This window comes from Corapipo altera, unplaced genomic scaffold (assembly GCF_003945725.1).
Source record: "Corapipo altera isolate COAL_440 unplaced genomic scaffold, ASM394572v1 70, whole genome shotgun sequence".
In the NCBI taxonomy this organism is placed as follows: Eukaryota; Metazoa; Chordata; class Aves; order Passeriformes; family Pipridae; genus Corapipo; species Corapipo altera.
In genome coordinates, this window is record NW_020884911.1 from 4,914,368 (window position 1) to 4,935,400 (window position 21,033).

The 21,033-nt window shown below is 45.3% G+C and overlaps 1 protein-coding gene and 1 long non-coding RNA gene across 9 annotated transcripts in view; both read right to left on the reverse strand.

The window, feature by feature from the left end:
• The window catches only part of PAK5 (p21 (RAC1) activated kinase 5), a 198,780-nt gene that overhangs the window by 27,934 nt on the left and 149,813 nt on the right, over nt 1-21,033 (reverse strand). For 5 of the 8 annotated variants that reach the window (XM_027653870.1, XM_027653871.1, XM_027653869.1 and 2 more), the window contains one exon: nt 10,774-10,988. In XM_027653870.1, the coding sequence (XP_027509671.1) occupies nt 10,774-10,988 (215 nt within the window). Of the gene's footprint in view, nt 1-10,773; nt 10,989-11,123; nt 11,225-11,250; nt 11,350-11,757; nt 11,866-21,033 lie in introns of those variants that run through there. The other 3 variants (XM_027653874.1, XM_027653872.1, XM_027653875.1) reach the window with 3 other exon arrangements.
• Nucleotides 17,933-19,348, reverse strand: LOC113952135. The gene is made up of 2 exons (XR_003529407.1): nt 19,271-19,348; nt 17,933-18,007 (listed from the first exon to the last, which is right to left on the reverse strand). It is a non-coding gene; the product is annotated as an uncharacterized LOC113952135 (long non-coding RNA).

A 21,033-nucleotide genomic window follows, 5' to 3' on the forward strand; every position in this document is an offset into this window, starting at 1 on the left:
GGCAGAGGGTTGGGAATTACCTTCCCACTTCATAAATCATCAGGTGGAGGCACAGAGCGGAAGAAGAAGCTGGTGAGTGCCTGAGTCCCCAGGGCTGCGCAGCCAGAGCTTCACAGAGCGATGGGATCACCACCCATGAGCCCAGCAGAGCCCTGCCCAGGTCTGAGACAGGCACTGCAATCACAACCCTGCAAATTTGGGATTAACACACTGAGGAAGAGCAGGATATTGCATGCAGAGCATTGGTCATGGTGGCAGGGAAGGGACTGTCAAGGTACAGCAGGAGAAATCTTCCTGCAGCCAGTGATGTGCCAAAAAATGCCTCAGCCCCATGGCCTTAGAACAGTGAGAAAAACTTCAGTGTGTTACTTTTTAACACACTAAAATTGTGCATTCCTGGTCACACACATGTAAGAGGTGCTTTTTAATCTGACTGATGTCTCCACGGGCTCCTTAGTCCTCTCCTGAAAGCTCACTCCTTGATTTCAGGGAACTCAGGAATTTGTATCGTCAAAATCAAACCAGAAAATAATTTCATATGCATTACAAATTGCAGCATTCTTTCTTCCAAGGAAGTATATTACTTTTCCCTTTCAAGGACAGCTATCAAATGGGAAGTGCAAGCCATAGGAATGCCCTAGGGAAGGGGGACTGACTCCCACTGAGCAGTTTTCACCTGCAAACATAGATATACAGCAAAAAAGTTCCCCTGTGCAGAAATCTAATAGACAGGGTCAAATTTACAAGGCAGGTGAGAGGAAAGACAGGAGGAGCTTCCCAAGCTGACGTTTTAATTATTCACTTGCAAACGAGAAGTGCAAATCAATCCCCTTCTCGACTGAGACTGGAGCTTTCGGAGGACTCTCTGCAGCAGAGGAGCTCTCAGGGGTGATGCCCGGCACAGCCCCACAATAGCTCATTTACAAGAAACTGCTCCAACATTTCTCGGGTAATCTTGACTTGACTCGATTTGCTGGGCTGCGTCGCCACCAAGTGCACTCTGTCCTCGGTGGCAGATTGGCCCTGACGCGCTTAATGAATTAATCTGCCCGACAAAGTGAGCTCCCTCCCCTTCCTCCAGCCCCGCCAGACAGCACGGGAAGTCGGGAAGAAAGAGAAGGGCAGTGCAGCCACTGCTGGTAAGAGAGAAATGGGGGATGCTTCCCCCTGCCCGGGGTGTGGGATGGGAGTCAGACCTCATCTCCTGCCCCAGAGTGTTTTCCCAGGATGTTTCATAAAAGCCAGTGTGTTTAAACCAGATTTCTATGCCTATATACCCCAATGCTTCAGGAAAAGTCCTACTTCATATGGAAGCACAAGCCTTAGCAATAAGGATCTTCGCTTGCACTGTGCCCAGTGAGAACTATTAAATGCAAACTAGGACATAGATACCAATTACTGTTCTGTTCAGACTACAAAACTGTAAAATTCAGTACAATTCAGAGTACAATTCAGTCTCTTGCTATTCTTTTAACTGTGTGAGCCAAAGCCTCTTGAATCTCACCAATTAAAAAATAAAAATGCTTATCTTAAATACTTCTCTTTTGTTCATTTTTCTATCTCCAAAGATCTGTATCTGAAATGCCCTTTTTTTTTTTTTCTGGCCCACACAGTTCATTCCACAGACAACAGAAAAGGCATTTAAAAGTCTCTGCAGGTAAGTCAGTGTTGTTCCCTGGTAATACACAGCACTTGTCTGGTGTAATTGGATCCTGCGTGAAGGGGAAGACAAGGAAGAAAGAGCAGCAAAGCACTTTGAAATTCCTACAGAGCCACCAAAGCCCAGATCTAATCATGTCAGAGCAGGAGATAGAAAAAATCGCATTTATACCCTGAGCTTTGGCTCCACAAGTAAGTGAGCTGCTTGACAACATTTTTTTCCCTCTGATCCTACGACTCTTACTGAACTAAACTCTGCAGGGCTTGAATAAATGTGGTTGTTTGGTTATAATCATAGAATCTCAGAATGGTTTGGGTTGGAAGGGACCTTAAAGACCATCTATTTCTATTTCATGGAACATAATTTAATGGGACTATAACCAGGATAGTTTCTGTTCTGGACTACAGTGGATCAAACCAAGTTCAACAGCAGACCTAGGGACAAATATATCACTGAGATGTGCAGAATGTGCAGTTACTGAGTGATTACTGTCATTGCATGGTTAAATGGGAATGGAAGCAGCAAACACTGCCCCGGTGCTGATGTGGAGTGCAGATGCTGCAGGACCAATTTTATATGGAAACCCCCTCCACAGACCTGTTCCTAAGAGGGCTTAAGCCTCAAACAAAAGCCACCAGGATGCCCAAGTAGATTTATGATTACTTCAGCTGTCTGTGACCACTTTTGACATGTGTGGATATGAACTCCCAGAGATTTCCTGCTGCCACCTAGTGTTTCCCACGGCCGAGCAGCGAGTTTTCTGACATCAACACAGCCTGCCGTCTCAGGGACCTCAGCAGCACCACTGCAGGTTTGGCCAGCCTCTGGAAACAGGGAATCTACTACGTGTTCTACTCCTTCAGCTTCCTCAGCTGAGCCAAGCCAGAGCTTGCTGGACTGTGAGACTGAAGGTCGGCAAAACACCTTCAGCCTCTCCAAACATTCACTGGAGAAAGCATTTACTGCTTACACTTACTGTTTATTTTTCATGCTCTGCTCTGGGGGACCACTGCCACAGGACAGGAACCAGAAGGACCCCACTGCCACCCCAAAGCATCACCTCCACCTGCCCAGTCCTTCATGTGCCCAAACCCCATTTCTGGCCCCAGAGAGAGTTTGGTCAGTGCAGGGAAGGTTCTGGAGGCAAAGGACTTGGCTAAACAAATGAGGAGCTAACAACAACAGCAGCAGCCATATGAGCAGTGATGGAGTCTTCTACCTCCAGGCAGCAAGCTGGGAGTGAGGCTCATTTTTCAGGACAGGCAAGCCAGCGAGAGGAGTTACTGGGACAATGTCCTATAGCTTTGTCTTCAGGGACTAACTTCCTCGTTAAAAAAAGAACCTGATAATGAGTGTCCTTGCTCAGGATCTAATTCCTGGTTTGTTTCAGGTTATACAGTGCTACCCGGAGAGTATTCCCAACCTTGTATTCCCAGAGGAGACCAGATTCAATTTCTGAAATGCTGACAGAGAGTTTGCCCCTTTTATGTGTGGACCTAGAGGTTAACGTGGTTTTTGAGCTCCAAAGCAGTCTGGTCGGCCTCAGCAGATGTAGACTGTGAACTCTTAATTGACTTTCAATCTTTATTTAGTGTACTGCAAAGTTCTGCTCACCCACATAAGCTCTCTAAAGTAGAACTAAAGCTTGCCCTTGCAAGACTGCTCCAACACTAATATTACTTAAAATTGCAATACTGACGTGCAAACAGCATTTAAAAACATTCTTTTACTCATCATACCGGAGAAAACTACTTTTACCCATGGAAGTCTGTAATCTATATCGATCTGTATTATTGTCTATGCCTGCTGCAGGCTCAGGTGAAGTAACTCCTTTGTCATGTGAGCAGACCAATTTGACTCAATGCCAACTGTTGCATGGACAAAGCTTACTTAAGGTGATGAAGGATTTCTGAAAAACTTCCTTCCACGCTGCAGACAGCAAACTCCAACATTCCTCCAGGGAAGAGCCCAGTTGGCTCAGAGGGACTGTGCAGGTGTAGGTGTGAGCCTGTCTCCAACTGTCTGCAGGAGGAGAGTTGGTAGCACACGTTCTTTTAGGGATGTCAGGGACCTTTTAAACAAGGGACGTGATCAGCAGGCAACTAATTATCACCCCTCCAAGGCAGTGGGGCAGAATGATGCACTTAAGGTCTTACTGCAGTGCTGAACTTGTCTTCACAGTCCAGTGTGGAGCAAAGCATCATTCCCTACCCTGCGCTGGCTGCGGCGACCACCTCTGAAAACCACATTTCTGCAGGCACTGCTCCTGCATCACCCAAGCACATTTAAAGGACAGAAATAAGATGGAATGAGGAAAACTTGGTTTGCCACCAGTAGTATTTACTTTGTGTGCTGGGAGAGGGTTTTTCACTGGCAAGCTCAGTGTTTCTCTGTGATGGCCAGGTCTGGCTTGTAGACCCTGGTGCTGGTGTCTACAGTTCATCTGCAGACAAACCCCCAAATGCACCTGCATGAACTTTGCCATGAGGGACAAATATCTTGGTCAGAAAAGGTATGTGAATAATTGATTTTCTAGTTCAGTAGCAGAACTGAAAAACTGAGGAACATCCTGTGTTTTGAGTCAATTTGAGATTACAATAATGCTGTTTTTTCTCCTCCAAATGAGGCTCTGGAAGAACAACGTAAAAGTCAGGCTGGATGAAACACAATGGTATGAAAATGAAAGAGCTGCTGCTCACAAGCTGACCAGGAATTTTGCTGTTCAGAAAGCCAGAAACTCAAAACTATAAAGAAGATCTGAGAACGTATCAGATAAAGCCCCACGAGAAGAGGCATTTCCTTTAGAATGGAATGGAATAGAAGGAAATGGAATCGACTATTTCAGTTGTAAGAGACCTATAACAACCACTTAGTCCAACTGCCTGACCAATTCAGGGCTGACTAAAATAAAGCCTATTATTAAAAGCATCGTCCAAATGACTATTAAACACTGAGTCTCTCATGAAAATCAACTTCACAGGCAGCAACAATATTCTTTAAAACATAAAAAAATTCTTAGATAAAACCTGTGATTTTCAGAAATCAGATGATCAGAAACAAAACCAAAAGTTTCCTCTATACAATGTAGAACATATGAGAATATATTAATCTAGTGATATGAATTCTAAAGAATTTCTGAGCTGGGTATTTCTTGCACTGATTCGTCCTGCGGTTGATTTTTATTTGTACAGTGATAGATTTCCTGTAAGACTACAAAAAACTGGCAACTTGGCTCTTCTCACACCAAGTGAATATCACAGTTAGACACATCCATGGACACTAGGTGGCATAATTGTATTATATCTGTACAGAGAGGTAAAGAGAGTAACTGAAATAGCACTGTCACTTGTAAATGCAGTAACCAAATAGCCCTCAAGAGTGAAGCATTACCCCTTTGAAAGAAAAGCTTTCACTGAAAAATGTTGCAGTACTTTCTTCTGGCACCATGTAGCATGAAAAACATTCCCATTCGGCGATCAAAATAAATTGGAAGTGGGGCTGCCTTGCAGGAAAACAGCAAATCTGACCATAATCACTTGTAGATGAAGATAATCACAGAAGAACTTTGGCTGGAAGGCATTTCTGCCTGCAGTCCACCCTCCTGCCTAGAGCAAGGCTAACATCAAAGTCCAGTCAGGCTGCTAAGGGCATTGTCTACCAAATTTTGCCCTCTCCTTTCCGAAGGCTGAGATCCCACAGTCCCTCCAGGCCGCTGCCCTGCTGCTCAATCACACTTGGCAGCAAAACATTTTCCTTCCACCTGGAATGTCCTGTGCTGCAAGGTGTTGGCCCTTTTTGGAGACGCCCCCTCCACCTTCTCCCAGCTGAACATGCACCAGGTACAACGTGGGATTGCACGGCGTGTAATTAGGAAATGTGAGTTAATGTGCAGGGCTCTTCATGATGTGGTTACAAGGAAGGCCCACGAGACGTCAGCAGCCTTCCAATCCCGTCCTGTCAAGCAGTGCTGTAGATCCACAGCATTTGGTGGGATGGGAGTCAACCTTCCTCAAGCAAGGAATTCAGACTGTCCCATCTACAGAGGCAGGAATGGGAGGAATAACTAAACGGAAGGAGTTACCAAGAAGGAGAAGTAGACATTTGGGTGGATGAGGAAGAGAGGTCAGGACAACCACTGATTTGTCCATCTGCCCACAAACAGCAGGCAAAGCCTTTGAATGGTTCTTTATTTCTAAATCCCTCATTTCCTGGTCAGGCATTTCCCCTGTGCAATTCCATGTGGGAGGAGAGGGCTGAAGGAGTTACCTAATGAAACCTGGATATTTCTGACAGCTCAAGCTCAGACAAGGACCCTGGCTTATCTCCTCTTTGAGGTCTTTGACCAGTCAGCATCACTGTGCACAGTGTCTTCCATCTAAGCAAGGAAAGCACGTAAGTGCAGGAAAAAAACAACAACTGAAAGGAGACTTGAATTTCACTGCTGGAAATATTTTAAGAGGCCAAATAGGATGGCGAAGAGAAATACCTTCTTTTTCATCTGTCATCATGCACAGTAAACAGAAGCTTTGATTTTCATGCCAGAGCTATTAAAAGGGCCACAACCAGTAACTCACTTTCTGATTGTTTTTCCCCTGTGCAGTAGAGAGGCTGAAATGCATCAATAGAAGCTTAGAAAAGTTTTACAAATTACAGCTGACTCACCAGGATCGGGGTCAGGGTTTGAGAGGCAGAAGGGAGAAAAGCTAAAACTAGCAAGGCAAAACACACAGATTAGACCACTGGAACATGAGGATGAAGGAGTGGGAGAAAAGCTGGCAACGCTGCGGTCTGTCCCCTGCAGAAATTCTCTGCTCAGAACACCAGGTAAATGAACTGCCACGGGTTAATGGCACAGTTGACGAGTATCTTAAATTAATGTGCATCTCAGCTCAGACCTGGGGCATTCAAGGGCATTTGGGTCAAGTGATGGAAAGGACAATGTGTCCTCTACTTTTAAGGCAGCTCAACCCACATGGCACACAAGAGGCTTCTGCTGCCTTCCTGACAGTACAGCATCGATGTCAAGCTGAGGGAAGAAAATTCAGGAAAAGGAAAATTCCATCGCATGAGCATGGCTGGATTTGCTGCACCGTGTTCAGGGCAAAAGGACATGCAGAGGTCCCAGCAGGAAGGATTCAGTCTTTTTGATGCCTCTGTGTATTTGGCCACCCAAACATTCTTCCTCGAGGACAAACCGATCACTGTGTCACCATCAAGCTGGGGACTCTCATCTGATCTTGCTGAGTGTGTGGATGATGAAACTACCCAAAGCATCAACAAAAGCAAAGGGATGGAGGCTTCACGCATGTATCAGCGCAGACAACTAAAGAGTAACCTCAGCATGGAGTTTTTTCATGAATAAATGGCTTTTTTCCCTCCAGTAACTTGACAGAAGCGAGGACGCTCAGCTGTTCCCTGCACTGGGAAACATGAGAAGGGATTTTAACAAGTCTTCAGTGCCATCCTGCTCCCACTGACAGCAGCAGGCACTCAAGGATCTTAGCTGAGCATCTTTACAAAGCCAATGATAAGCTCTTTTGGCAAAAATCCTGAAAATAAGGGTTCTAGTGTTTGCTTTCCTAATATTTTGAGTGGAGTGGAGATGCATTTGCTTAGTTATTGACTCTGAGGTTTTCCAAAAATCAAAGGGTGGCAACAAACTGAAGCTTCTGTGTAGTATAAGGGTGATGACAAGCCAAGCATGCTGTGTACTAAGAATAAACACGCAGACCACGAGCTCCAGGTACACACAGAACTACTACAAAGTATTGAAGGAAGAGGAACGAGAGGTCTGGCATCAGGATCTCAGACTTCAGGAAGCCTATTTTAAGTGCAGGTAGACACAGGCAGTTCACATTTTTCTCGCAGAGATGTTTTCAGTGAAAAATCAGCCTTTTTTCACCCCCTCTGTCTCTACACCACAAACCTATCAAGATCACTGCCGCTTTCTATTTTTCATGAAATTTCTGCGGCATTTTACTGACTTGTGGTGGCATCCGAAATACACAATCCTCTGCTGGTATCTGGGTCACCCACACTGAGAAGGGGAATCCCATTATTGTCTCTCCCTGTGTTTGAAATGAATGAATTTGTACAGTCAGCTCAGGTTTGGATTCAAAGGCTGATATTACCATGACAAGCCGCCACCACCCGCGTGCCAAAGCACTTACAAGCCTTTCATCCCAGCCAATGCTGAGGCAGGGCAACGACATCCCCCAGGATATTTGGGAGCCCAGGGCGCTGCCTCTTCATCATTGCTGTTGCTGCCTTTGAATATACAGATGGAGTAGTGAGAATATTTATCGTTTATTGGCTTTACCCAAAGGGATACGCTGCCTATCAGATCCTCTCTGCTTTGCAGGCTGAGAAACAAGCAAACACCACTAACAGGGAAAGCTGTGAAATCTATAGAAGTCAAAAAAAAAAGTCTTTCCCTTCCTCTGCCTCAGCTCTGGGTGAAGCCCACAGCAAGCAAACACCAGTTCTGTCTCAAACCCAAGAAATCTCAAAGTCTGGCTCTATGATCTGTGCTGCTCTTCAGCCATGAAGAAGCACCTACTGGGACACATTTCTGCCTCACAGCACAGTCAATACTGAAGGAATTAAACAGAGAATAAATTCAGGAGCACGTAAGAGCAGAGTTACAGAGCTGCTGTATGACCTGAAACCTCAGCACCAACTCTGGCCAAATGCCTCAGCATGACCTACTCCTATGACTCAGGGAAAAATTATGAACCTTCTTCTGCTACACATCAGTGCATTCACAAGTACATCAAGTGACCTACGAACTGCTGGGTGGAAAAGGGGAAAGTTGTAACCAATACTGAGATCTCAGAACCTTTGGTTCCTGTCTCCATGAACTGCAAGTGCATTTTAAATCTTCAGCTCTCAGTGAAGTTATGAAATCCTCAGTGCCCTTTCAACACTAAAGGTACTGGTGCCTGTGCACACATAAAAAAATTCATCTAAATTAAATGATTATGCTGAGCTAGTTTAGGAACATTAAATAGTCTTTGCTTTAAAGTGGCTGCAACTCAGTTTCTCTCCATGAGTTGTTATAACAAAATAAGGATGTTAATTCTTAAAAAATATACAGTAAAATGGTTATCTTGCAATAGGGTTGAAAGCAAATTCTCAGATCATAGTCAATGTCTCTTGGTTGCTATCAAAAATAACCTGTGTTTTCTGTATTATGGAGGCCCATTTCAATAAGCTGCAACTGAGTCTCTGGCAGGGAGAGAAACTGGAGGGTGAAGGCAGAATTTCTTGAATCCTCCAGTCTTAACACCATTTCCTCATCTAACTATACCTTTGGAGCAGTGTCATGCAATCAGCTGCAATTTGGGTAATCTCCTTCCAAATCCACATCTCCCACCTCCACAGCAAACCCCTCCTGAGGGTCTCTCTGCAGATGGGTTTGTTTGTGCTCAGCCCCACAGCCACTGCCACAATGGGGACCAGGCTGCAGGAATCCTGTCCCTGGGACACACATCCTGGGAAGATGCTGTGGGATGCACGGATGCAGCAAGGACCACCATTGCCCAAGGCTACACTGGGAGAATGAGCTCAGATTGGGAACTGGATTTTGGTTTCTGGACACAGCCAGAAACAGTTTAGTTCAGATACCAGTTCCTGGTATTTGCACATATACAGACCCCTGGTACAGAGACAGAAAAGCAAGAATTCACAAATTTCATGGAAATACAGTGATTTTCTCCACTTCAAAACGTGGCAATTGCCCATTTGGGGAGCACTGCACACGTCCATTTGCAGGCTGAGACCCAGAGTGGTATGGCCTGTACAGTGCTGAGAAAGCTCTTACATTTTAAAACTTATTAAGCTTATGGATTTGATGGTTACAGAACTGCAGGAAAGAGATGGCAGCTCTACAAGATAATAAACACCTTTCTTTCCCCCCTCCCCATTTTAAAACATCTTCATGCATTCATGTCAAAACACCCAGAGATATTTTTGGTCTTAAGAAGGGCTGTGGAACAAAGTTGCTCTCCTCCCCTAGCAGGAAAAGGTTTGCCTACTTTTTTCCCTCATTATTCTGGGTCTCTATTATACAGTGCAATATTCTATTATAGAAAAATAGTGAGGCCTTGGTTTTATCCCCCTTGTCCTGAAGTACCACCCAGCAGTCCTGATCAGCAAGTGATGAGTGCCCTTCAGGAGCAGGTAGTAAATGTAAATTTAGCAAAGAGCACTTATCAAATATAGCTACAGGGTCCACGCTCTCAGGATTATCTGATTTTCCCTTGCTGCAGAAAAATCCCCACGAAAAGGAAATCCTAAATTTATTTTGCAGCTGCATGAGGGGTAGATGCACACGGCTGGCAGGGCACAGGCTGCCACCACAACACAGGTGTGGTTCACTTGGCTGTCAGGATGTGCAATCCCAGAAATGCTGCTACATCAGGGCAGATTTGTCTACCAGAATCCTGAGCCTCTGGAGGGGGATCCCAGAGCCATGCTGACTCCCTGTCCAGTGCTGCTCTACCCTCTAAGCCAAGTTTTCTTCCCAGTTGTCCAGCCTGAACCTCCCAAACCACAGCCTGGGGCTGTTTCCCCTCATTTTACCACCCAGCAAGTTCAGCTCCATCCCCATGTGTTACCCCCTCCAGGCAGCAGCAGGTGGCAATGAGATCCCTCCCTGAGCTCCCTGCCTGGCTGAACAAGCAATTAAATTTTTTTCCTTTGGTGTACTTTTCCCTCTCTCCCTTGCTCCAAAACCGCCTTTGCCTAAAGCGCTGCTCTTAAATTAATTATCGAGGAGCTTTATGCTGCAGAGGAGCATTGTTTTGGGCCTCCATGGGGACTTGTGGCTTTTTCTTCTGCAGCCTGGGAGCGTGAGGGCTTGGCCCCTGCCAGACCCATGACTCACACTCTTCTGGGACATTCACACAATTTTTATATATATATATATATGTATAATTCTTTTTTCCCTTGCAGCTCTACTGTTAAATGTTTGGCTTTGCACTCGCACGCTCCCCAGCCGTGCCTGCCTCCCGGGACAGCCACTGTGCAATGCCAACACACCACTGGCATTGCTTCATTAAGTTTACAAGCAATTAAAAGGCAGGCTGAGGAACTCCCAAGGGACTCTGTACCTTCATAGGAGCCAGCTGGATGGGAGTGATGCATGATGGATCCACCATAGGCTTCGGCCGGTTGGCCGTGTCCGCCAGCAAACTGTGCCACTGCTGAGGTAGTCCCGTGAACTTCTGCTCCCGGTGGTCAAAGCCAGTGTGGACCCGGTGCTCGAAGTTAGAGGGCCCAGAAATTTCAAGTCTTTTCTTCTTTTTCCCGAACATGGTGAAAAAATCTGGAGAAGTCATAAGGAAACAGGAAAGAAAAGAAAATTAAAAAAAATATTTGCCACATCTTTATGCTTTGTTGCAACCCAAAGGCGTTCTCTCTACTTCCTAGGGAATTTTAGTAGATGGCCTCAGCCAAATACCTGCATGAACTTCACTCCACACACTGAGATCTATGTGAGGGAAGGGCTTATCTGACCTCCTCGCTGGGAGATTTTAAGAAATAAACCCACAACGTCCTTATTTCTTACCTCTAAATGTTCATAATACCTTCTGAAACACGAAAATGCCTCTATTGCCAGAAAAGAAAGCCCCAGGTCCTATTTTCTGCTTCCCTCTCCGTTGCAAGTTACATCCCATGGAAGCTCCCAGCCTGGAGCAACGCCAGCAGCAGCGGATGGCTTTGGTCAGAGGACAGCACTCGGTGTAAGTGGTGAGCTGTGCCCTGACACACCACAGAGCAAATGCACACACAGCTCTGCATCTCAAATCTACCCACCAGACAACCCATCCCAGATGAGAGTCCAGTCCTGCTGTGGTCAGACGTGGATCTCACACACCAGCAGTCAAAGGCAGATTTACTGCTGTGCCAATTCAGCCATGCAAACTGACAGAGAGCTCAGATCTAATTCTAACCTGGTCCAAGGGACTTCACCTGCATTCAGAAAGGGTCCTGCTTAAAAACAGTATCAGGTATCAGCTACTACAAACATCACAGTACATGACTTCTCCTTCAGGGGAGAAATGATTGCTGTGAGACCCACATGCCCACAGTACCTTGGTTTATGCCCACTTGGGTGGGATTCACTACAGTGATGGCCCTGCTCCTTTCAAGATCCAGAAAGAAGGATCAGCTCCTTTGGCCTTTGTGCAGGTGCTGTGGAGAAGACAGAGGAGTCCCTCCAATGTTGTACAAGCAAGGAACTGGAGGCTGATGGAGGAAATGTGACCTTCCCAACTTCTGCATTGCTGGAGAGGCCTGGGTTGGCCTGGCTGCCTGGTAAAGCTAATTGTTACAGCACTTGCTCTACAGAAAACGAGTGTTTTAGTCAATTTTTAGTTGTTATTTCTTGATAAGAGCAGGTTGGTTTGCCTTCCTCTTGCTGCTTTGTCCCTCCTGAGGAGCCTGGGGAAGGCAGCAGGAGGGTTTGCAGGGCACCCAGGGATCACAGGCTAACAGGCCAGCTGGGGCAGGAGAATTTTCAAAGACAAAGTGGAAGAAGGCATGAACTGTAAACTGAAAGGGATGAAGGTATTTACTCCTTCTACTGTCACAGGAAATAGCCAGTACACCCAAAACCTGCATTAACCCTTGGGGTTGGTGGGTCCCACCTTACAACAAAGTAGAGGACACTAATGGTTATATCGAAGCAAGTTCAGAATTGACTTTCTGAAGGACTCCAGAAATCCGCTGCATAAGGTAAGGACAAATTCCTGGTCCCAGGGAAACTGCCAGTGGTCCTGTCACTTTTCAGTGAAATACTGTCTTGTTCTGGCAAAGTCCTCTGCCTGCCTTCTGCTGCCTCAAAATAGTCCTCCACTTTGATCTCTGGGCCATTTCAAGCAGGGCTTGCTGAGCTCTTGAGCAGCATCTGTCTGAAACAGCAGCAGAGCAAGGAGGCTGGCAGCTCTATAAAACCTCCTGTGCCACAGGAGAGACTCAACTGTAAAGGTGCTGCCCTGACTTTATGATTCAGGAGGCGGAGAGGAGAAGCTCCGAGAAGAAAATACAGTTGTATTGCCGCTGCAGCAAAAAAAAAGATGGGATGATAAATCAGGTATTTATTACACCCTCATTTCCTTTTATTAGTTTACTTAAAGATCAAGCCCATTATTTGAAAATTGATTGCTGGCTGCTTTGTAAGTCCCCCCTGTGCATTTGCAGGTGATTGTCTCCCCCGTGCATACTTTCTTTGGCTCTTTTTCCACCATCATAATCTTTTTATTTGTCTTGTTGGTGCATGTTGGGTACCTTTTGGCACTCACAGACAGGTTTCCAGCCTAACCCAAAGCCATCCTGGTTGGCCTCTGCTCAAAGATTATTTATTTTCCAGGCTCAAAGAGAAGCAGCCAGGTAGCAGCTCGTGTTCAGCGCTCGTCCGCAGGGCTCCACAAATCGCAGCCGGCGGCAAATCAATGGCACTGGATTGATTTCATTCACCCTCTGGGATGGGAATTTGTGAGATTGGAGTCTATTGGAGTAACATTTTAAACCATCAGCTCTAGACATGTACTTTTTTGCCCGATCAATGCCGGCACTTGCAGGATTTCCTGCTGGACATGCATCCGAACGCAGCTGTTGGATGCTCCAGGTCCTCCGGAGCTCCAAACAACATCACGTAACTAAAAGCACATCAGCTGGCATAGTGCATATTGCTTTTAAAAATAAACAGCAGATTCATTCAACAAGATATTCCCCTTTTGGTTTTAGATTGGTCTTTGCCATGTTGCTCTCTCCTGTTTCAATGCTGTTGCAGGTAGAAGCAAATGTGAAATTTGGCCCAGTGGGACCTTTACTTTGTCAGGACAGTATTTTAGTGTAAAACCGGATGCCAAGGCCACACTTTTGCACAGGGATGGTGTCTGAGGTCTGGGCAGTGGGACTTGCCCCCCCTTTTGACTGCAGCTCATGTTTAGATGAGCTTAAATCAAGCATGAAGCTCCAGCAGGACAGACAGGGATCCTGGCACCTCGCACAGCCAGGGATGGGTTCAGCCATGCGGGCAAACACAGCAATGCTGTGGATATCAGTGGCCAGAGAACACCTCCCATGGGGCTGTATCTGTGAAAGGTGACCAGGAACCCTGGTTAACAGCAGCCTGCCTCCCCAGCAGCTCTGCAAATGGCTGCTCGGTGCTCCTGAAAGGAGCAGAGCCTCCACCAGCTCTTAAGGGTTTCAATAATAAATGCTGCGCACTGTCGCTTCACTTCATCAGCCAGAGCAAGGTCTCTCCACTCCACTACAAAGCCAAGCCAACCTCTCCTTAGCACAGTCCCTCTAAATAACTGTAACACACACAGCAATCACAAGGAAACTTCAGTTCCTCTGATTTCTCCCAAAGAATGGAAACGATGCTACTTGTTTTCCTGAGCTGTCTGAGGATGGGGGTTTGGGGCAGCCAAGTCTGCGAAACCTTTAGCTCTGGGCTTTTAAGTGTCCCAATTCAGTCTCCACTGATATGCCTGGTCTCAAAAAAGGAGAGATGATTTAATTTTTGCTATGGCTAAAATTAATTTTGTGACATTTTGATACAACACAAAAAAAAAAAAAGGCATTTACTCATTTAATTAGGTGTGGAAGCAGAAAACATCCTGGATGAGTGAACGAATGTTTTCCAAGAATTGTAAAACTCTTTCAGGAATGAGAGGTACCCAAGTGCTTTGAAGAGAAATGATGGACCTTTCCAGGATGCTGGATAGCATGTATAGCATACAAATTACAGAATTTCTATCAAGAGCACAGAATGCATGAAGTTGAAGTTCACTCAGACACCTGCCTGTACTCTGTCATAACAAAACAGCAATCCTCTCACAGTTGTTAAGAAACCCTAATTTCCTAATGGGGTCACTTAGGAAAACATCCCACAGACAATGGGGCAACTGCCTGCCTTTATCAGGGGCACAGGGAGGTAAGAGGCTGTTGGGCAGCTCTGCAGAGCTGCCTGTGTGCCATCCCCGCCAGAGCACTCAACCTTAATTTAATTCTTCCCGACAGTTTCCAATATACTCCTGATTTTGCCAGGTCTCTCAACAAATGCCACTTTTCTGTGCAGCTCCTCCTGTGCTCACCCCCACGGAACAAGAGGAAATGAGAGGTATCATACTCGTAATTTGTTGCTATTTTGGTGGGGATGAGCACAACCAGGATGTCTGTCCTTTCCTTGCACGTGCTTTGCCAAGGGATGGTCTGGCTGATTTCAACATCTCACGGGGACATGAGGGGAGCCTGTCCTAAAAACAGCTACCACTGATGACAGTGGGCTTGAGCTGGCTTTGAGGGGGAAGAGAAAACAGGACTCATCACTGCATGGCTTCAGTGGGGCACTTCCATAGAAAGACTTCACTTGCTCTTACTCTGAAATATTACAGCACATAAATTTTGTGCTTGTAAATGTGAGGTTTGAGGGAGGCAGCCCTTTAGTTACACCAAACAAAGAGTTCAGCAAGTGTGACAGCATGAGACCAAAAGCAAGTCTGTTCTTAAGCAGGGGAGCCAGGAGAGAAGTCTGTTCAGCTCCAGGCTGCCATGCCAAGGTCCTCCAACCCACGGTCCAACCGCGGCACAAGAATAAAGAGAAGGGACTTTCTCTACCAAAGCCATGATGGAAAACATACGGACATGGCATTTACTGGAGGAAAACACAGTACTGGTGGGGAAAATCTGACTATCACACCACCTCTCCTCCTGAGTAACCCACAGCAGGGCTCGTCCCGGCTGCGCCACTGGGGAATGGGGAAGGGACAGGGATAGCAGGAGAAGTGTGTGAGTTGTGCTCTGTAGATACAGCTACCCCAACCTCTTTTATAATTGCAGTGATTGTCTTACTCTTCTTCTTTGTCTCTGCCCAAGAAAGGAGTACTGCCAGCCCTGCTGGTGCCTCCTGGAGACCCAGGACACACCTCCATCCACAGCCGCAGGTACCGAGGTAACCCTCGAAGGGTGCTATCAGGAGCAATCACTGCATTTTGCACTTAACGCTGTTTACTGTAGTGCCTAACAAATCGAATTACATGCTAATCAGCACACCCTGCCTGTTAGATCTATGCCAGACTTGACTCTTTGCACTGCACTCCTTCCTAGGTATAGAAATAGTTCACTGAGCATCACAGTGCCATGAACCTCCAGACTAATCCAAATTTCACCCCCGACCTTCAATGACAGATCAGGTGCCCACACAGAGAGGAAATTCCCTGTGTCTGACACTGCCCCTGTAAGGTGTGTGTGATGTGGACCAGCAAAACACATCCACTCTGTCAGCTATGGCACTACTGCTGTGCTGCCTCCCAGTCACAAATGAAGGTGTTTTTCCAGCAAGAAGTATCCTACAGTCCTACCCTGGAGCATGAGGGTGGCAGTACTGTTCTGGGGGCCAGGGGAGCCCATTCATGCTCTCCCACAATGGTCTGTGCTCAGGGCAGGATTTCCAGCAATAGCTTTCCCCAAAAAAGTTACAGCCTTGCCAGCTCATCTCTCTGAGCTCACACAGAGGTGACAGGTTGCTCTGTTGGTTCAATCTTAAATGTTCAACCCCATCCCATGGGTTGTCCCTCTCCTGTACTTGAGACCAGGGGACACTCAGGGACTGATGAACTGAAAAGCTGAAAGTCCAGATATATGTTACTACCCCCAAAGAATATATTTTTGCACTTACAGCAAGTAAAATCAAAAGCAGCTGAAATAGAAGAAAAAAAAAGGTGACTTGAATCCTAAGATTAATAGTGTTCTGTATCTTTTATCACATCCCAAGTAAGAGTAGTCCACTCAACTCACCAAATAAGAAAGAAGTCTGCTCAACTCTGACTTTCCATTCCCAATGAAAATGTCAGAGCCACTTTTATCTTCCCCTACAACCAGATATTCTTTTAAAGATGGAAAGACCTACTCTGTATTGTCATCTTGAAAACTACTAAGGAGCCCCAAGTTCACCCCCTAAACACTGACAACAGCCCTTTGCCATCCCAGGTGTCCCCAGAAAACAGTGAGCAAAGGTCTGTGAAATTCTGCCCTGTACAAAAAACTCAATAACCTTACAAAGTTAGTATCCAGAATAACAAAGTGAGATGGGTGTTTTTACTTAAAAATGGACCTTTTAATGACTGTGTACCATAGCTGCATGAGACGTATGTTTTTTTTATGGTATTTCAGCAGCCAGATACTGTGTCCCACTAACTCAAGGAAATCATGACCCTGAGCCACCTTGGGAAGCCTGCAAGGGTTTCTCCCACACACCTCGAGCACACGGCCGGGCTGTAAATATTCCCTCGGGAGGTGCTCTGTGCTCAGTCTGCCTCAGCCCAGCAACATGTTTGCTTTTAAACAACCCGCAATTAGTTCAGTTTCAATCAGGAAGCACACCCTGCATTAGGCTTGTGAGCCTGTATTTTCCGCAGGGATTCCCTGTGGTTCCTCAGCTGGGCAAGCAGCAGCAGAGTCCTTTTCCCTCGGGGATGGGCACACTATTAGCATCTAAAAAACTGCCTTCGTGCACACCGGGTATCACGTGCAAGCCCAAAGTGGGGGACAGTTCTGGGCTCAAAGCCCCCCCCCAGTGCCCTGTGAAAAGGCAGGTTTTCCCCCAAGGCAGCCACACAGCCAAAAAAAAAAAAACTGATTGCAGCCAGGAGCATTAATAAAATGCTTCATTTTTGAGAAAACTGACAGAAATGCAGATTGCAAAATGGGAGATGGGTGCAGGTCGCCTTCCTTTGATAATTTTTACTTACTAATAATAGTTTTCTGTAGCACAAGGACCTCAATTATTCCCCTCCAGAGCCACCCAAACGCAGTAATTCATCATTAGCTTTGCTGGCTTCTGTTCCCGCGCTCTGATTAATTGTAACCTTTCCCGATATTTGATCGTAAATGAAAGAGTATGAATTGAGAAGCACAAATTAAATTAATGTGTCAAGGCAGCTTGCATAGCCAGTGCTCCAGACAAATGGGAGCTGGGCTGAAACTCAATCTCGAGGAGAAAGCAAATGTCTGGTGTGGACTGACAGCAGCATAAATTGCTGAGAAATTCTCCGTGAGCGAGAGGTAAAAAGGATGTTGGTTCTCCTTGAGCTCACACTGGTGCCAGTTCTCACTGCTGAGACAAGTGCAAGAGACCAACACATATCTATTTAACTATATAGCTATTAAAAATGAGAGGTTTTGTTGGGTTTTTGTTTGTTTGTTTGTTTGTTTTTAAATAAGGAATAGCAACAGCAGTAGTTTTGTATTTCCTTTTTGTTTGCTTTAAGGATGGTTCTGAGCATCCTGGAGGGGACCCTCTGTTTTTGGCTGCAATCAGAGTATGAGTTTCCTCTGCAAAAAAAAAGGAGTGGGCCTTCATTGCAGGCTTGCATTTTTTAAAACTTACCTCTATTTTTCTATTTTTAACTGAAAATACAGAGAAAATTACCCTATTTTTCAGGAGATTAAACAAGAAGAAGTAGCTGGAAAAGCAGAGTGAACTGAGTAAGAAGCAAATAGAGTTCATGGAAAAGCTCTTAAAAACCCCACTGGTTTCAGGTCAGGTCTGAGACACTACTATGTCAGAGGAGAAAACCTGTTTGACTTTCCAGATAAGATATTCCTAAATACTTTCCTACCTCCCAGAGTGTCATTCTGAATGTACAGGACGGAAACAAATACGGGGCACCCGGGAATCGGGGGGCAGCTGCCTGCAGAGCACCTCAAATCAAAGGCAGGTGAGTCCTGGGGTCATATCTTATAGTTAATCATTCATTTCCTGGTCTTATCCAGAGGGGTATCTCATTACTTCTGTGGATACAAGGTAGTTTCAGACCTTGTGAAAGGGTATGGTTTGTTTTGTCATGTGAATGGACACGCAGGTAAATACCAGGTTGGTTCACCAGCCAAAGGGGAGACCCCATTTCCCACGATCTCTGCTTAACCCTCTGCTCTCCTCAGTTATGATCTGAGCATTTCAATTTGGGAACAACAGAATAAACCCTTGGAAAGTGTTCTGATATACCCTACTAATGAATCAAGATGATGACTTTAAACATTGTCTCTCTGGCAGTAACAGAAAGGATCTACAAACTGTGAACGAAGCCAGTCCAAATTTTGAGTCTTCTACCATCCTGCTAAACTCTTCCACACATAAATAATGTACTGATAGAAATTAGTCACCTGTGACCACATAGTTTTCCAGACTATCTTTTTCAGCTCAAAGTAAGTATAGAAATACCATTTTCAATGCATGCCCATGTGAGCTTTAGAACAAAAAAGCTTGACAGTCAATAGGATTCAACTTATTACCATGGATTTTCAAGATGTCTTATATTTTTTTTTTTGAGATGGGACAGACTTGCAAGTGTTTTAAATTAAAATACATGCTTTAATCATGGAAAGATACATAGTGATGGACTAGACCAACAAAATGCCATCTTTCCCAAAGCCCCTCATTTACCCTGCAGCGTTCTGCTCATTTCAACCTCGGGTCAAACCAGCCAATTTTTCAGAGTTTCTATGTCACTGCACAATATAATAAAAATGCATTTAAACAATTACAAAGCGTCCAGGACTTGTCATTGTCCACGTTCCTTTTCAATCCCACAATACCTTGTTTACGGTGGAAAATGCCTTCATTTGCCACAGCACAGCAGTGTGTCTCTCGATAGCTGCCCCATGAGACACATCTAATAGAAATGCACAACGGAACAAAAGACAGGAAAAAATAATAACAAAAGGCAATGTATGCTTCGAGAAAAATAGTAAAAGCTGGTACAGAGTGGCCAAACTAGGATTGATGTACTCCAGGGAACAATACTCATTCTTCTCATTGAAAGCTACTCTTGTACCAGGACTCATTTCCACACGCTGACTGACATGTGCTTTCCTAATTTGGAAGTCTTGTGATTCCCAGTGGATTTTAATGCTCAGTAATTTTCAGACGAGTAGCTTAAATGCATATATTGTAGTCAGTCACTCTCTATTATCTCATACACATGCACACATATATAGAAACGTGTAGACAGAGGTTCTTGCAGGGAATTAGTCTGCAACAGCTCTGGGTAGATTAAAGAGAAACACCCCCCCCCCTTCCGAGCCCCCTAAACCCCTGGAGGTAACTCAAATAATTTCTATCCCTAGCAATTGAAAAGATTCCAGGTTTGCCAAAGCAAACAGTCCCTTGGGTGCTCAGCTTGAGATAATTAATGGTATTAACTTTGTAGGCAATGCTGGACACCCACAGGGAGGGGGGATTAAATAAGGGACCCATTAAATGAGTCACCCCAAGTCTCAAGTTACTTCTGAAACTTCAAGCAGCTGTAATTCATTTTTTTCTGAGTTGATATTATTAGTAGTATTTTAAAATACTATCCTGTATTGTAAAGGATGTGGGTACTCTATTTCTATGTTTTGAGTTAGAAAAAAATAATAAAAGGAAATATTATAAAGAATTAAAGTGATGACATATCCGTAGAGAAGACAAGGTGAGCAGGGGGATCAGACAAACCGGAAGGAAACATCAAAACCAGAGCTGTGAAACAATATTACATAATTCTGAACATTACTAAATATGGACATTCCCAGAGGTTGGGAGGTCTGTAGGATAAGAACTGCAAGGATATGAAATCCTGTATCTGTCAAGAGAAAAGACTGAGTTTGAGAAACACTTGGAAAATTGTTATCAATCATGTACCTTCTTTGCATTTTGGGCCACATCCTCAGTGGGGTCTGCTGGAAAAGCCTCCCCAAAAGAGATGGATTGGTACCAACTTGTATCACAGCGAAGGGGAAATTAAAATGTCTTGGTTTTGAATGTAAAGCTTTAGTTCCAACCCTCTGAAGCTGAGTTTCCTCTGCAGCACTTGATGGCAGCTGCAAAGCCAGCATTACTAACATAGCAGTGGCCAAGCCATGGTAGGCTGCAGTAGGGCTTTTTCCAGATTTCCCGGTCATAGCTAATAACAGGATCACACAGTTTGTCACAAGTGCCCTGTATTTACTATGAATGTGTCCTGGTAATTTGTAAAATTCACCTTTTACTTAAAAAAAAAAAAAAGATACAAGATGTGTCCTAGGTCTCAACACCAACCCATCTTGTGCTGGTTGCACCCACGAACAAACCAAATCTACATCAGGGAGGGGCTCCAGGGGCTGCCTGCCCCAGCACAGGTCACTTTACAGCCCCCAGAGAGTGTCACAGAGCAGGGGGTGACAAGCACGAAAGGGACTGGAGGGGGACACACCCCTGTGACAGCACCATGTGCCACTGACACCCATCACTGAGACGTGGGGCTCTAGAGCTGACCTCCTGCTGTAAATCCTCCCTGGGATGTTCACATTCACTACACTGAGAATCACTGCATTTCTTATTT